Here is a 17302-nt window from a genome sequence, read left to right as displayed (position 1 = left end):
CACAGGCATGATGATTATTTGGCTTAGTTGAAGCTTTTACAGAAACTTTTATGCCATTTTTCCAAACATTTATTAAATTCTGAAGAAGTTGAATTCTATCATGTGAAATATTTTCAGAACTTTTAAGAACTAAGGGAAATAATTCTTTGTTTAGCATAAAGCATTTCTCAAACCTAGCACTTTGATCAGGAATATCAGATTTGTATAATCTTTGCAACTCCAAATACGTATTTTGATAATTTGATGCAGTCCAATGCTTTTCACAAAGTGAATCAACAAAGAAAGGAAGCGAAAGCAGGTTTCGAACTGCAAAGATATGACTGCATGGCAACATCATTAATTTATGAAAGTTGCAAGAGCAAGAGTTAACAGTGATTAATATTTCTGTGCCACAAATATTGTACTTTCCTGGTGATATTCTCTTCAAATTTTTCACATCATCAAGAAGATTCAATTGTTCATTCACAAGCTCTGATGCATACTGAGTAAGATACTTGGAATACTTAATGCATGCATTAGATTTTCCACAGAACAATGTAGGTACAGAATAAAATACAGAAGCAAATTTTTTGAATCTGTCTTCTCTCAACTTCCTCAATGCAGAATGAAAAGCTTTAATAATGCTTGTAATTGATACTTGATTAATTACATGAGGTCTCACTTTATTTCTAATGAAAAGTAAAAAACTATTCAAAGATTTTAAAATGGCTTTTGAATTAAACAAAAGTCCTAAAGCCCATGAATCACTTTTTGGATGCCAAATTTTTCTAAACTGCATAACAACAGAAGGATGCAGCTGCTTCATTTGTTTTGCTAGGTCAGAATATTCTAATTCAGTGTTAGTATAAACCATGTGTTCAAATAACCGTAAGGCTTCAGAAATATCATGTGTTGACACTTTTTCCAGATCGGATAAATCTCTTTTGAATGCTTTTAGAGAATGGAACAGGGAAATAAATACAAGTTTTTCAGGAAATGCCTTTTTTACAGTTTCAGTACAATCAATATTTTTGCCCGACATAATAAACTGTATTTTCCTCCAGCTAGGATTATGTTTTCTGAAAACCTCACACAACCACATAAGGCCTTGTGAGTTGTAAGACTTGATTAATCCAATAGCAATTATTTCAGAATGACCATTGGCATCAACACTGATAAATAAACACAAGTCATATTCCAAATCAGCAATCTCACATAATATATCAATACACAAATATTCAGGATAACATTGAAAGAATGCATTCATACACTTATCTTGAAAAAATAAACCACTATTTTTTACCAATTCTTCTGGCATAACTTCATACTTAAAATTATACTTTTCTAAAATACTAATGGCAGGTAACAAATTAGAAATTTCAAATGTTTCTTTATCCGATGTATCTAAAGAATCATCTGAGAGAATGCTACCTTTGAGATCCAAATCATATTTGCTTGCTTCTGACTTTGAATGTGCAAGAACAGCCTTAGAAGATCTGAAATTTAAAATATCAGTGTTTACTTGAAAAATAAATAAATGAAATATCACAAATCTAGAAACATTGATAAATGAAAAATCAACTGTCTAGTTTAGGAGCATTTTGGATTCATTTACTTTTAGAGTAAATAGGAATAAATACATAGGATGAGAAAAAAAGCAAGTATATATAATTGATTGGGCATATATATATATTAAAACAAAAGAAGAAGCACATTGGCAATAAATACTATGATATTAGAGACAGGCCTGCAAAAAAGCCGGCCTTTATTGGCTTTTAAAAGTTTTGTACTGTGCTATTTATATTAATGACCTCTATACATTTTAATAAGGAAACCAATGTCAATTTTAGTAATGAAACAATAACTTTGCTAACAGTAAAATGACAAAAGGAATATATACACAAAACTGCAAATCATTTCAAACATCCGACAAAATCCTTGCGGTCCTCCACCTGAGCATTATGTCTTTAACATTGAAAGCAGCTTCTTTGTAACCTTAAAGCACTTTAATGCAATAATTTACCACTTTCTATGCCTTATTATGGTTGTTTTTCTTTACAAAATCAATCTTGATGTGTATTTGAAAAACAGAACTAAATTCTGCATTCATTAAAAATCATAATTTCTATTTGTGCTGTTATAGATTAGCACCGTATGTGCTGTCGGGTCGAAAAAAATAACTTAACATTCATTTAATGGTTAGCAAAATGGAAATTTAGGCCCATATTTGAGAGAATTTTTTCCCTGAATACTTAATTGGTAAAATACAAGCTCCAATTTATTTGCAATCAACTGTACAAAAATTTGCCAACATGGAATTTTGCTTTTATAGCACTTTTCAAACAGTCGGCCCTTTACTGTTATTTAGCTTTAAATAATCCCATAAATACATTTAAACTCGCTTACAATGAATGTGAAGAGGGGTTACTCATACTTGCTGTGTATTATAATTTCTTCCACTAACAAAGAAGTTGGTTCATTTGCTTTGAGAACTGCCATTTTACTGTTTTGTCTGTTATCATTTTTGAAGAATATTCATGCAGGAAAAAAATAAATCATTTGCACCCCTGGCTTTGACAATTTTTTTTTTTTTTGCATAATGAAAAATATCAAACTTATTTCAGTTTCAACTTCTTTACAATAATTTTTGTTAGCGTAATCACTTTCATTTTCACTTGCATTGGCTTGAATTTGAGCTACAATATTCTTGGAAGTGTACTCAGAAGTGATAACATTGGTGTCAACTTTTATAAAAACTTCAAATGAAAAAATTATGACTGTCCACTATAAAAGTTGAAGTTTTTTTTTTAAATAAAAAAGTATTTTTTTATAAAAACTTCAACTTTTATAAAAACTTCAAAACTCTACCCACAAATTAAAAACAAGAGCCGTAACTACTTGATTTTAGGATTTATGATGCGTGACTAACTTTTGAGTGAATATGAAACATTAAAAGAATTTTAAAGAAAGGATAAGCTGAGCTGGAAGTATATAGAAATAATAAGAATCACAAAAATATTGCTCGCTTTAAGCAAGGTTTGCTCAATAAAAGCAAGTTATGCTCCTGCAGACTTAACCTTGTACCAACCAAATCTTTCTCATTGCTTTGCTTAGTCTGGGTTATCGTTAAATCAGGGCTTGTCATAAGCGAGTTCAACTGTAATATATAAATGTATTAGAATAAGTCAGTAATTATTTCTTTACTGTATAGTTTAAAGAGCTGGACTAAAAATAGGAAAAAAAAAGTCGATTGTAATTGCTGCATCAACAGAAAGGCCTCACTTCCAAAAATTTAACTAGTAAACACATAAACGCTGTGCTGTTTCTTCCAGAAATTACTGTATATTATACAATAGGGTGAAGTGAAAAAAATCAAAATCTGATAAACACCAAGTAATAGTGCCGAAAATTTAACATTTGTAGAGATATTTGGTTGTGCAAAAGGGTTTCAGCAGCAAAAAATGTCTTGAGGTTCCGCTCACGCATTGAAGTTGACCATTATTGCATAAAAACTAGAAAAAGTTTCAATAATTTCATCAAAATATAAAATTTGATAATTTTGATGTAATATCACTCAAAAGTAGGCTTTTTGTTTAGATTAAACACCGCATATGATCATTTTACTAATAAACTATATTTTAACGGTCCAGACATGCTTTGAATTTGACCAAGTTAATGCCAAAATCCACTGACATCATAAGGCTCTGTACTTTGAGAAAAAGTATCAGATATTATTTGTAAAAATTGCTTTCATATTAATTAACAGTTGCAAAGATGCAGAAAAATAAGCAATAAAAGCATTTTCTACATAGCATAAAAACAGCAAAGTTGATTTTCCACTTAGCGCATAACTTTGCCACAAAATGTAAAATTTATGTGTGATAAAGAATGTAGTAAGGTGGTTTAAAAAAAAACTTTTTTTCAGGTAGAGTCCAGGACACCCCCTACTTTTTTTAGACTTACTAATGGTATTATGATGTAAAAGTTTTAGCCTCTTGCTCAAATTTTAAGAGGGTGCTCAATGATCCCTTAATTCAGGGTTCATACTCTATTTGGATAAAAAAATTCCATGACTTTTTCATGACTTCAATACACCTCGTTACACGAAGAGAATAGCACTATTTAATCCCAAACTTAGTAATATTTGGAAGTGAGCATTAGCAAAACGTCTATATGAATGCCACAGCATCATTGAAGCACTTACTCGTAATGGAAAAAATATAAGTGCACACTTAAAAAACTAAACTATTCTTATTTGTCTTCATCATATAAATTTAAGTAAAAATACAGTGAAGCGAATATGATGATGCTTAAATGTCTGATATATTTTTTTTTTAAACTGGCAGAATGATATTGAATGGGACAAAGGTTGAATGAGTCATCACCACGTTTTAATAAATTTGCTTCAAAAGTTACCTTTTAGTGTCAACAGTTCCTTTAATCATCCATGTAACTTGACAGTATTTTGGTTCTTTAAAGTAAAGCCTCACATAGTTTAGTTCTTTATGTTTCTAAACCAGATCTTTTTTGAAAAAACCATTCCGTAATGAATCAAACTTCTGATTCAAAAGTATATTTGTTTTGTTCACAAATTTGCATATTTTCAAATGCATATAAATTAATAGGTTCAGAAATTCCAGAACACATTTCATTCCTGACATTGAACATAGCAGTGGGTGACATGGATTAGTTTTGCATGCTGTATGTTGGGCACTACTGTTCTAGAGCATTAGAATTCCTCTTTTTATGTATTCTATCGCCTGACTTAAGATCTTTATTTTCTAAAACATTCAACAAATTAAGATAAATTCTCATAAATTTAATAATAAAGTCCTTACGAGTGATGGAATCAAACTCGCATTCAATTGAATTGCTTTTTTTTTGAGTGGGCGTGGCAAAACTAAGAACGTGAAATTTTGCTACTACAGAATATGAAACATAAGAAGCGTTGAAAATAACAGAAAATTCAAAATAAGTGATGTCCAGGCCAGTGGCGGATCATACGATTTTGAGGCCCCAGGCGCAACCTGATCCAAAGGCCCTCTAATTGACACAACAAAAATTATATAGTTTACTAATATTAACGATGCAGAAAATCATAACTTTTTTTATTTTTGAATCAACAAGCTTGGGAGGGGGGGAGGTGGTTACATCCTTATCTAAAAGGAGAAAAACGACATTTCCGACAAAACAAAAAATAAAATTTTAGTTAAAAATTTTGTCTTTTTTATTTTTTTGTAATTTAGTTAGTGCAGGGGGTGAGATCCCCGATTTCTGGCATATAGCAAAATTCCAGCATTACCCAGTTTTCCAATGCGCGTAATTCAGTGGCACAACCAGAGAAAAGTGTTTATTTTTCTTTTCTTTTTTTTTCGAGGGGGGGGGGGTACTTGGCAAAAAGAGAGAGAGAGAGAAACTGTAATCGGATAGGGGCGATAAGAAAAGGGGGGTCCGGGGGTTATCCCCGGGAAAATTTTAAAACTTTGTAGTTTTAAAAACGCAATTTTAGTCTTTCTTTGCTGATGTTAGGGGGCAAAAGGTGCAGGGGTCTCAGCAGAAAGTTGTTGCCTTAAAAACGCGATTATAGGCCATATTTATTAACATTAGGGTAAGGGATAGAGCTCAGGGACTGCCTCTAATCGATTAAAAAAAATAGATCGAAATCAATTACTCCTCCCACCTTCCCAATTTTCGAAACTGAAGTTTCAAAAACGCAATTTTAGTCTTTCTTTGCTGATGCTAACATCAGCATAAAGGGGCAAAAGGTGCAGGGGTCTCAGCGGAAAGTTGTTGCCTTAAAAACGCGATTATAGGCTATACAGTGGCTCCCAAAAGTCTTCGTACAGCTGCGACTTTCAACGAAATAGGCCCCAATCAATTGGTTAGAATTAATATTTCGATATAGGTATTTAATTATAAGATCTTTGATCAATTTTTAACAAAACTACATGAAAAGTTTTTAAAAAATATTAAAACTTAATTTTTTAAAAATCAAAAACCAAAAAGTGTGGGAAATTTTATCTCACAAAAGTCTTCGTACACTTTCTAAAATGTCTATATATTATTGAATAATCTAACTTTTGATTAAGTTATTAATTAGTAGAATATCATACAATATTCATAACACCTTTTAAACGTCTGGGAAAAGATTTCATTCTTTTTCTTTCTTTTTTTGCGTAATTTCTGAGTAAGTGTTCTACCACAGTTCGAGTCTTGCTGTTTCTAGCTCTATTTTCGTTTTAAAGCCCTATTTTCGTAATCTAGCCTCCAGATAACTTTAAATACGTTACATTAAGTTAAAACCTGGAGATTTAGAGCGTATTTTCGAAACTTTAGGACAATTTTCGTGACACTAGACGCAAATGTTGAAAACCGTGTGCTTCTTATCGTTATCTTGATAAAAAACAAAGATGTTTCCAATAACCAAATTTTTGGCTAAGAGTTCAAAATTGGTTTTTAAAATATTTAAAGGAACAGCATGATTCATTATTTCATCAAAAAATTACAAACTACCAAATCCTGATGCTGATATGCACCTCCACCGTCCTGATTAACTGATCCAAATAAGTTCTTAAGATTAAGTGCCTAATTTTTTCTTCTACTTGCAGTTATACAACAATTTAACCAAAAATGTTAAATTAATTTTAATCTGTAAGTAAGACGTGATTCTAAAACGTTTTTAACTTATTTATAATTGATTTTGCGACGAAAAGCGTAAGCTTTCTGTTTTTCGCACGACCAAGAAAATTTCTGCGGGAAGAGGTCCCATTTAATGCAGCTAATCAGAGAACTTGGCGCACAATTTTAGGTGAAAATTAAATGTTATATGTTTCATTTAACTCTGCAGAAACGTTTACAGCACTCAAATGTGTATTTTTCATAATTTTTTTAACTTTAAATCTCCGATCAGGTTTTGTCAACTTTGCCGGTTGACCTTTTCTTACCTTGTTTTCGGTCCGATTCCTTTCTTTGAAGCATTTTATCAAGCACTTTACTATACAAACAAATAAATTAACTAATTTAGAGACATTTCAAACCAATTTACCACTACTGTGGGGAAAAAATTCAAATTTTGAATGGTGTTTTCTGTTTTTTACGAATACTAGCCATTTTACACTAATAAGCACAATATTAAGGAATAAATAAACAAAAAATTTAAGCCAAATGACTTAAAAGGGTCAACACAATACAAAAATATTAATAAAACGGCATATGATAATTTTAATCATGAATTTATTCGAAAATATTTGAGTGTACGATGACTTTTGTGGAGTGTTATTTCTCTGTATCTTCGTTTTCTGACCCATTTCAAAAAGAAGATCCGTCAATATTTTGAAAAAACCAATAGGTTGTATTTAGAATGATATAGGAATGATGTGAAAAAAATATTGGACTTCATATTCGAATTCAGTTTCGAGTTATTTTGGTTTTACTAAAAAATTTCAAAGTGTACGAACACTTTTGGGAGCCACTGTATTTAGTAACGTTAGGGTAAGGGATAGAGCCCAGGGACTGCCTTTAATTGAGTTTTTTTTTTTAAATAAATCAAAATCAATTACTCCTCCCACCTTTCCAATTCCGAAACTGAAGTTTCAAAAACGCAATTGTAGACAAGTGTTAAGGGATAAACAATTTTATACAGAAAACAGATTTTAGGTTTTTTTTTTTTTTTTTTAATGATATTAGAGGAAGGTGGTTCAGGGACCATTACTCGAATAATTTCTGAAATTCAAGTCTTAAAAACGCAATTATTAAGACTATATTTTGTAACATTAGGGAAAGTAATTTTTCGAAATTAAAGTTCCAAAAACGCAGTTTTAAGCGATTTTCGATGGTTTTAGGTGTTTGGAGGCTTTCCCCTCGCACTTTGGTAAAATTGAAGATCTTCAAAAACGGAATTTCAGATGCTTGCTCTTCTCTCCATAATGATTTCGGTGTGTGTGGGGGGGGGGGGAGGGGGCTTTAGAGAAGTGGCAATTTTAAACTTAAAAAGAGAAGATAAGAACGAAATAAGATGGGAGGGGGGCAATAAGAACAGTAAGCTATACTGTTGAATTATTTTTAATTCAAAGATTTCTTTTAAAGAGAAATTTTAAAAAATTCCTATCATTATTATTATTATTTTTTTAACAATCACTGTGTTTTCCCAAGACGTGTTCTTTTCTTTGCTTCAATAATAAAGAATAGTTTAAAAAAATTTTCAACTCAGCAATCTGAGGGGAAGGCTGTGATCTCACTCCCCCCTCTGGTTGCGCCACTGTTGTAATTACGAATAAATATCAAAAATATATATTATATGTTGTAATATTTTGCTGCAAGTCAAAAATTATTTTTGTTATTACTAGAGGATAAAGTTCCTGTTATTAACGTTTTAAATATTAATTGAGATTAACTAATATCCGGCGAAGTATTTATTTGTTTAATATTAAGCTTATTTGTTGTTTCAAATAATTTGTACAGTTATTCAAGTGCATGCTGGGCCAAGTGAAATAGCTCATTTCATTTACTTGTTTAATACTTTATAAAATCACTTGCGCATTTGTTTATTAATTATTTCTCTCATTTACACTCTTTCATTTAATAATTCCTTTTTTATTGATTCATTCATTTATTTTCATATTCATTCACTATTTTATTCACTCGTATCCTCATCCTTTAATTTTTCTTGTATATTAATTGATTAATTTATTTTTTATTTGTTTATTTTTTCCTTTTCCTTTTATTTATTCATTCATTCTTTTATTTACTCATTCATTTGATCAACGATATCTTTTAATCAAATAAAAAAATTTCATACGAAAAAAATTTCTTTTTTTTTTCATATGGTGCAAACCCATAGAGAAAGAAAGTGAAAATTTTCCACGTTCTTTGGATGTACAAAGTTATAGCCAAAAACTAAAAATAATGTTTAAGCGTTTTTTATATATATATATATTTTGCTCCTACTTTATGAGCCGTATATTTTAGAACAAAATTCCAATTTGTTTATATTGGAAAAAAGTAAGTGATCTTAACCATTTTTTTTCACTTTGCCCCACATTTCCCTTCTTTTTCGACTCTTTTGAGAGACAATTTCGTTTTTAAACTTAGGACTAAAAAGTAAGTTAAGGCATTAGAGAAAAAGTTTCATTGATCACCTAAATTTCAGGACTGTATTATTAGTTAGAAGGTATTTTTTGTTTCATTAAACTAGCAAGATTTGACCACTGTTGCAAGACAAGATAACATTGCACTACTGAATCGGATTGGAATGTACAGGGCAGAAGAACGGTGCTCCCGGTCATTTTCCCAAGGTCAACTCCCCTGTTTGTGATTCCATTTAGCGTGGAACTTGAGCCATAGTAATGCCTTTCCTTTCGTCACTTCTTATCTAACACGCCACTTTCTCTAGGGGACACACGACCTTGAACAAAAAAGCGGGAACTCTCCGATCTCAGAAAAAGTGATGGCAAGGGGGAGCACGAAATCTGCTGCTTGTTTTGATGAAGCATTCCGGAGGAAAGAAACAAATATATTTTGAAATTTATACATACTTTTTTTTTCTAATGTCCCAATTTTCTGTCGATTCCACGACTTTTGAGCATTTTCCACTCAAAATTATGACTTTCTATTGCGAATCCTCTAAAAAAAACATTTTTTTTTCTCCTGGAAAGATCCAAATAAACGCACTTGAAGCCTGGGGTCCCTTTAGAGGCAGGGGCCCCTATTGGGAGCAGTCAGCCCGCGCCTAAAATCCATGATTAACTGGGCGATGCCATGAGTTTTGAGTATTTCCCACTCAAAACTATAACTTTCTGTTGCAAATTCTTTAAACAAACAATTTTTTCTCCTGGAAAAAATCCAAACAAAGGCACCTAAAGCCAGGGGCCCCCATAGACACGGCCCTATTGGGAGCAATCAGCCCGCGCCTAAAACCCATGACTAACTGTCAATTTCCATGAGTTTTGAGCATTTTGTACAAAAAACTATGATTTTCCATGGCAAATCCTAAAACAAAAAAAATTTTTGGCTTTGAGTATGTGACACATCGCGGCTCGGAGGCCCCCTGCTTAGCTGGAGGCCCCAGCTAGCGGCTCATGCGCCTATGCGATGATCCGCCACTGGTCCAGGCAGTAAAATCACATCGCAAAAAATGGCAAGCGGCTGTGACAGAAGTGGATGCAATGAGATTTCAAAATTTAGGTTTGATTTTTGGATTGTTCAATATTCCACTTTTAATAGCTTTAAATCACTCAAGATTTCTAATGCTCCTTTAGCTACTGTTCTTTTCTCTTTGTCCAGGACATTTTTCCATGACTTTCAATGAAAATTTCAATTTTCCAGGACTTTTCCTGGTCTGAAATTCTGTTATTTTTTTTCCCATGACTTTCCAGGATTTCCATGACCTGTACGAACCCTGTTAATTTAACATTGGCCGTAGCATAAAAAATGCCACGAATTTAGAAACATTTAATTTCCCCAGATGTTTTTTTTTTTTCAAATAATTACTTTATTGCAATGTATATGCATATTACTAGTGTACATTATTTTATGTAGCATTGTTTTTTCAGTTCAATGTATTTTTTAACCCCCCATGCTTATGAAGTTTGGTGGAGGGGGTAAAGCACTCTCTTTCAGTTGAAATAAGAAGCTAAAATTCTTCCAGCAGTCAAAAAAAAATTGAGGGGTGTCCTGTTATCTAGAAAAATCTACAGTAGAATGAAAAACCAAAAGAGTTTGAACCATTTGAGGATAGTACCTGTTACTTGAAAATAAGAAAATTAGCAAACTAGAAAGACCAGCACACAGCTTAAAATAAAATGACTCACTATTATTCTTTAGGAAAAGGGGACACTTAACCAACTGCAAGGAGCTCGTGATTAGCAATAGGTAAAGGAAAGTGGGAATGCATTATATTTTATTTTAAACTAAGATGTTTTGTGTCATTGTGGCCGACTTCTGGAGATTGACCAAGCACTGATGCACTTACCCTATTTTAATAAAAACATGATTGTTATTCTTTTCACATTTAGTGATTTTTCGCTTTGTACAAACCTCTATTTTTGGTTGAAAGAAAAAAATTCATACTACCATTTCAGGTTTATTTCATGACCAAATGCAGGTAGATTTTCTTTTCTTTAAAGTCCTTACGTATTATACAATAATCATAAAAATATTCAACTACAATAATCATAAAACTATTCAACTACACTAGTTTGTAGTGAATAAAAAACAAGTTTACTTTCTATGAAAGAATAACTGGTAGCTTTCCCATTCATGAGCGTATCCAGGGGCAGCTGTCTTCCAAAAGGGCGAAAAATATTTAAAGTGAAAAAAAAAAAAAAAACAAGGTTTTATAAAAAAATTAATTAATGAATGGTTGTTTCAAAATGTATAGATGAATTGAGCTCTAATGACGAGGGCTGCAGAGTTGGAGTTGATTGATTATAGGGTCGAAGGTTTTAAATTTTAAGAGAAAATTTTGAACAATTGAACAACTAATTAACTTATTACTTATTCAATAATTAAAGAATTATTGAATAACTAACTGAATGAATTAAAATTTTTCATTTTCTCTCAAAGTCTGCAACTCTGTCGGTAAGTTGAAGGCTTTAAAATTCTAGAAGTTGGTCACTTTTCCTCAGACTCTGCAGCCGTGCTATTAACTTACAGCCTGATTTTGAAAATGTGCATTTCTTTTTAGGAAGCTCATTGAAAAGTGAAAATTATTGGCAATTAGTTGGGTTAGTGTCGCAATACTGCTATGGAGGTAATGTAAGGTAAGACAGCCGCCAAAACACTTACCTTTTCTACTAACTCCCCAAGGAAAAAGGGTTCTTTCTTTTGCAAAAGTGCACTGCTTCACACCACCTCTTCCCATCCAAAATTAAAATTCATTAAAAGTCCCTCTTGCTGACCCATCATCTCAGAAATTTTCAGAGTGAGGGGGGGGGGACAAAGGGTAAATACTCACTTAATTTCATAGGGGAAAACAACAAAAAGCATAAGCATAAGTGTTACATATCAGTGTTAGGGCCTGTTTTGTTCATTGTTTTTATGAACGATATTCACAAAAATATTTCTGGGAACATGAATTGTTTTGCTGATGATGTTAAAGTTATGGGGACTGTAGATAATGAAGAACAAGCAAAACAGCTGCAAGAGGATCTAGATCATATTACGGAGTGGGCTGATAAATGGGGTATGGCTGTTAATGTTGGGAAATGTCAAGTGCTACATTTAGGGCATGGAAATAAGTGTACAAGTTATTATTTGCAAGGTTCAGTCATTAGTCAGGCAGACAAAGTTACTGATCTGGGGGTCTTAATAAGTCAGGATTTAAAGTTTAGCCAACAGTGCAGCATTGCTAGTAACAAGGCCAATAAGATGCTTGGGTTTATCAATACATCTATTTCAAACAAATCTAAAGAAGTTCTTCTGCCCTTATATAGAAGTTTGGTAAGACCTCATTTGGAGTATGCTGTTCAGTTTTGGTCTCCTTATCTTAAGAAAGACATTAATGTATTGGAAAGGGTTCAAAGGCGAGCTACAAGGTTAATAAATGGACTTTCTCACTTAGACTATGATTCCAGGCTTAGAAGGTTAAAAATGTACAGTCTTGAGCAAAGAAGAGACCGAGGGGACATGATTCAGTTGTTTAAATTTATTAAAATGAAAGATGTTACGGGGCTGAAGTTTAGCACTGAAAACAGGACAAGGGGTCATTGTTTTAAGCTATTTAAATCTCAAGCTAACATGGATATTAGGAAAAATTATTATTATAGCAGGGTAGTGGAACCTTGGCACAGTTTACCGGAAGAGGTGGTAATGAGCAAGGGAGTAGATAGTTTTAAGAGGGCCATTGATCTTCACTGGGGATTGTAAATTGACTAGGATCAGTCTAGCTGGGCCCAGAGCCTGTTGCTGGTCGTCACTTTTGTATTTGTATTTGTATAATTGCATAGTTTCTAGAATCAGGGGGAGGGGGGAGGCACCAGAATTGACCTCCCTAAACACCCGGGTGACAGGTTTGTCCCCCCTCCCCAATGCATTCAAAGGTATGCCCTTTAATATACCCTTGTTCCCGTTCAAACATGACATCAAAAAATCAAACAAGCTATTTAACCAAAAGTGTTTCAGGATCACCAATTTTTTTCAAGCCTTCATTCATGTATAAAAAGAGCGAACTTGCCAAGGTTCATCAAAATTCAAGACTGTAGGTGTCAAACCAAGGCTACGGAGTTAAGAAATCGCACCAGATTTAGGGAAAAGGAGTCTGAGTCGGGAGTTGGAGGTTTGAAATTCCAAAAGTCGGAGCTGGTCATTTTACCACAATGCTGCCAGTATTTCGGAAGTCGGAGTGATTTCTGGGTAAAGGGGTTGCAGCCAAAGGCTCTAAAACTCTTGGAATCTATCATTTTCCCTCCAACTCCACAGCCCAGTGTCAAACCATTTTTTTTCTTGATTTTACATTGAATACAAGCAACCAAAATAAATGGATTATTAAAATAATGGTTGAAATAAGCAGATTTAACTTGCATAGTAAGTAGCCTTGCACAAAAGGTTCTGTGGGGTACCTGTATGACCCTATCTATTAATTTCTGCTTTAGGCATTTTTTTCATGTTAATTTTGTAACAAAAGGTCATTGTCAATTTGTAAAACACATATTTTAGCACGTAAGTTAAAATTTCAGAGATTTTAAACTGAATACTACAAGTTTCCTCGAAAAATTTACTATTTCAAAAAAAATGGAACGAAAGAAAGAAAAAACACTGAAAAGACTTTATACATACCCCTATTGCATTTCATATGCATTTTATCATAGACATAATTGGAGTGAATCTTGCAAGTAAATTGTTCACATTTAACACACCAGCTTTCTTGGATCCGGCCTTCAATTGCAAATGGCCTTCCAAAAAACGAATGCAATACCAGCTACTAGTAAGTTTAGTACTAGTAAATTTTTTGAAATTTATAGCTTTAAAAATGGAATTTTAGACTCTCTTGATGTTAGAGGGAAGAAAGGTATAGGGGGCTTAGGGGAAAGTTTTAAAACGTGAAGCATTAAAAATATTATAGGCCGTATTTATTGAAGTTTGGGTAAGTATGGAGCTTAAGGTCTATCCCTGATCCATTTCTTTGAAAAATAGATCAAAATCAATCTTCCCCTTCCTCCGCTTTTTCTAGTGAAATTTAAAAAACACAATCTTAGACAAACTTTCTGAGTAGGGTCCAATTTAGAAATTTTAGGACAGTAAGCGAGGGGCACCTGCAGGGGGCCCTCTGAACAGTACATTCGACAAAAGTCTTGTAAAGTTGCAAGCCTTTTTTCTAATTGCATATGTTGCAGGCTAGGGTACACATAGCAAAAAATAAGTGTTTTCATGTTTAAAGCCACATTGATATACACTTCATAAATCGCTATAGATGTTGAACACCATGACAAACAAATTACAGCCATATTTTAGTACACATTTCTATATAGTTTCATTTTTGGGGACCCCTAAGCCGGCTTCATGGGCCTATAGGTAAATCAGGCCCAGTTTACGAGAAGGGGATTCTGAAGTTCTCTACTGGAAAATTTTTCAAAAGTCTTAAAAAGCAATGTTCTATGATATCTATTGGAAAGAAGGGTTTAGAGGCTATTCCACTTACATTTTTTGTAAGTGTAGCTAAAAAACCTATTTTTTGATGATATTAAATGAAGGCAGACACTTGCTAAAATATTTAAAGGCATTGAAATCTTAAAAATGTGATAGTAAGACCATGTTTGATAACATTAGGGCGACAAATTTTCGAAATAGAAGCTCCAAAAATGCTATTTTAAGCGATTTTTAAAAGCAATTTTAAGCAATGTTGTTAGATATTAGGGGAAGGAAAGCTTTCCCCAGGAAAGTTTGTGAAATTGAATATCTGGAAACAAAATTTAAGATGCTCTGTTTTTGGCATGAGGGAAGAGATTCGGTTCTTACAATACAGCATTTTGAAGACTTTCTTAATTTCAGATGGACTAGGGAAAAAAAGGATAACAGGAAAGAAATAAGATGGAGGAGGGGTAAAGGGGGCAATTAGCAGGTAAAAAAGCTGTAACTGCCTATTGAAATTTTTAAATCAAAGATGTTAAAAAAAAATAACATCCCCCTCTAATGTTCTTTTATACCCTACAATAGTAATATTTTTGAAAATATTCAATTCGGTAATCTTTGAGTGGGGGAGAGGACAGGCACCACTGCTGAAGGGTAGTTTTGGAATCAAAATCTCACCCCAGAACTTTCGCTTCTAACAACTATGGCTACTCTAATACGGTATATTACGTAGTGCATATAAGGGCCGTTACGACCAGAATCCAGACAGAAGACACTTTTTAGCTGTGTTAGAGAACCTGGCAATGTGAAAATAAATGTTGAAAAGTTAAATCATTGCATTAAAAATTAGTACCAAAGTTTCACATCAACAAAATTCATGTGTTAAACAATTTGTATCAATACACATTTAAGGGTTATAACATGTATTATTTCAGACGCGATAATGAAACAATCTACAAAAATAGAACATTTACTGATGATGTAAGTAGCGCAAGAGCAGAGAAATTCAAACCAAAATAGTGCATACTTTATATTATTTGTGTTTTTCAAGTTGAACCTAAAAGGTTTGCCAGATAAATCTCGAAGCACTGACATAGGAAGCTTCATTTTATTCTTTTTCAGCGAATGAAACAATTTCAGTTCTTTTTTTACACGAGAAGCATTTGAATTCAACGAAAATTTTTTAGTTCTAATATCTAAAGCTTTTTTCTTCAGATTGTATTTTCTCTTATGTTGCGGAATTGGAGTATTCTCTACTTGTGTTTCAGAATTTTTTTTTGTATTTTCATTGCCTTTATCCTCCATTTTTCGAATATTTCCGAAACTGTTAGTGGTATCAACATAAAAAAATAAAACAAAAGGCCATATGTTTATTTAAACTTTAAAGAGCGCGAAGGCCGAGACTTGGCTGCCGGCTGGCTGGCAGCCTAGTCGCCACAGCTAGGATGCCGGCTGGTACACGTGACCTGTTTGACGGGTTTTTCACGTCACTGTACGGCAGCGGAAACCGAACAGATGTTTGTTTACAGATTGGAAGTCGTATTGTAGCTACGTATCAATTCGTATATATAATTCAATGTTACTTATTGAATAAAAATATCGACGAGTTCATGATAGTTTGAACCGATACAGGTTTGTACTCTGTGATTACCTACTGCTACCATTAAATTTGTTCTTTTGTTTGTGAACGAACGAGTCTATAAACTTGAAACTTCTCAATGAAGCCTATTTTTTTTCAATTCCTTTTATTAGTGCTGGCATGACACTAAAATGAGGCTTTCCGTTTGTTTGCTTGAATTGCTCACAGCAGGCTTCGTAATTGTCCTGATTATCCTGATAAAAAATATTTTGTCATGAGTATTAACTTTTTGTCCTGATGATCCCAACAGGTTTTCAGTTTGTTCCTTGGGAAAAGTACCTAATTTCTTCAAGGTCCTTAATCTGAACTTCAAATGGTTAAAATTAGCAGTTCCCTAGTTAACCAGCAGTAATTAGTAGACTCCGGCAGTAATTGGTAATCCCAGGACCGTCGCCATAGGGAGGGTGAGGGGGGTGTCTCACCCTCCCAGTGATTTCATCCGGTCGGCAAAATCAGTTCATAAGTCGGCATTTTCAATGTTTCGGAATTTCAAAGTTTTAATTGACAGAAATTAAAAAAAAAAGTTATATTCATACAAAGTTATACATCTAACCTTTTCATACTTTGCGCAAGAGAAAATAATGAATGGTGTCTCCGTTTACATTCAGTTTTACATTGCTCACACTATGCCGATTGCTTAGTTTGCGACTGCTCATTTTGCCGAGACAATAAGCGTCCACTCAGAAAATTCAGCTAGAGTCGGCATTTTTTCTTTTTCAGTTGATTCTGAATTCTAAATCTTTGAGTAAAGAAGTATGTGGTTTGACCATGTGCACGTTTTCACCTTTTATTGAAAAAGGAAAAACCAAAAAACATGTATATTTTGCGTACTGACGACTATTCATCTCAAAGCCCACCTGAAAGACATAATCAATTCGCCGACTGCTAATTGCACAGTGTTCTCAATTTACCGAAATTTACTTGAACAAAGTATTATTTTGCCGACACTATATCCAGGGACACCCCAAACTTAAATTCTTGGGGAAAATCCTCAATTTTCCGAATGATAAAATACGGATATGCAATGCACACATGAGAAGGGACATTCAGGAATTTTAAAAAATGCAATAATGTCTTAAAACTTGCCGAATAATCAGACAAATTTGGCCGAATAAGGAC

At 33.2% G+C, this 17302-nt stretch overlaps 1 protein-coding gene across 1 annotated transcript; it reads right to left on the bottom strand.

Moving 5' to 3' along the window:
• Positions 1–272: 272 nt before the first annotated feature.
• LOC129218819 (uncharacterized) lies at positions 273–15837 on the bottom strand. Its single transcript, XM_054853141.1, has 3 exons — positions 15572–15837; positions 405–1475; positions 273–306 (listed from the first exon to the last, which is right to left on the bottom strand). The coding sequence occupies exons 1-3, from the start codon at positions 15649–15651 to the stop codon at positions 273–275; spliced, it is 1185 nt and encodes a 394-aa protein (XP_054709116.1). The 5' UTR covers positions 15652–15837.
• Between the last annotated feature and the right edge of the window lie 1465 nt (positions 15838–17302).

Source organism: Uloborus diversus, chromosome 3 (genome assembly GCF_026930045.1).
Source record: "Uloborus diversus isolate 005 chromosome 3, Udiv.v.3.1, whole genome shotgun sequence".
Classification (NCBI taxonomy): Eukaryota; Metazoa; Arthropoda; class Arachnida; order Araneae; family Uloboridae; genus Uloborus; species Uloborus diversus.
Note: the sequence above shows the minus strand (reverse complement) of the source record. Positions and strands in the feature narration are given on the sequence as shown.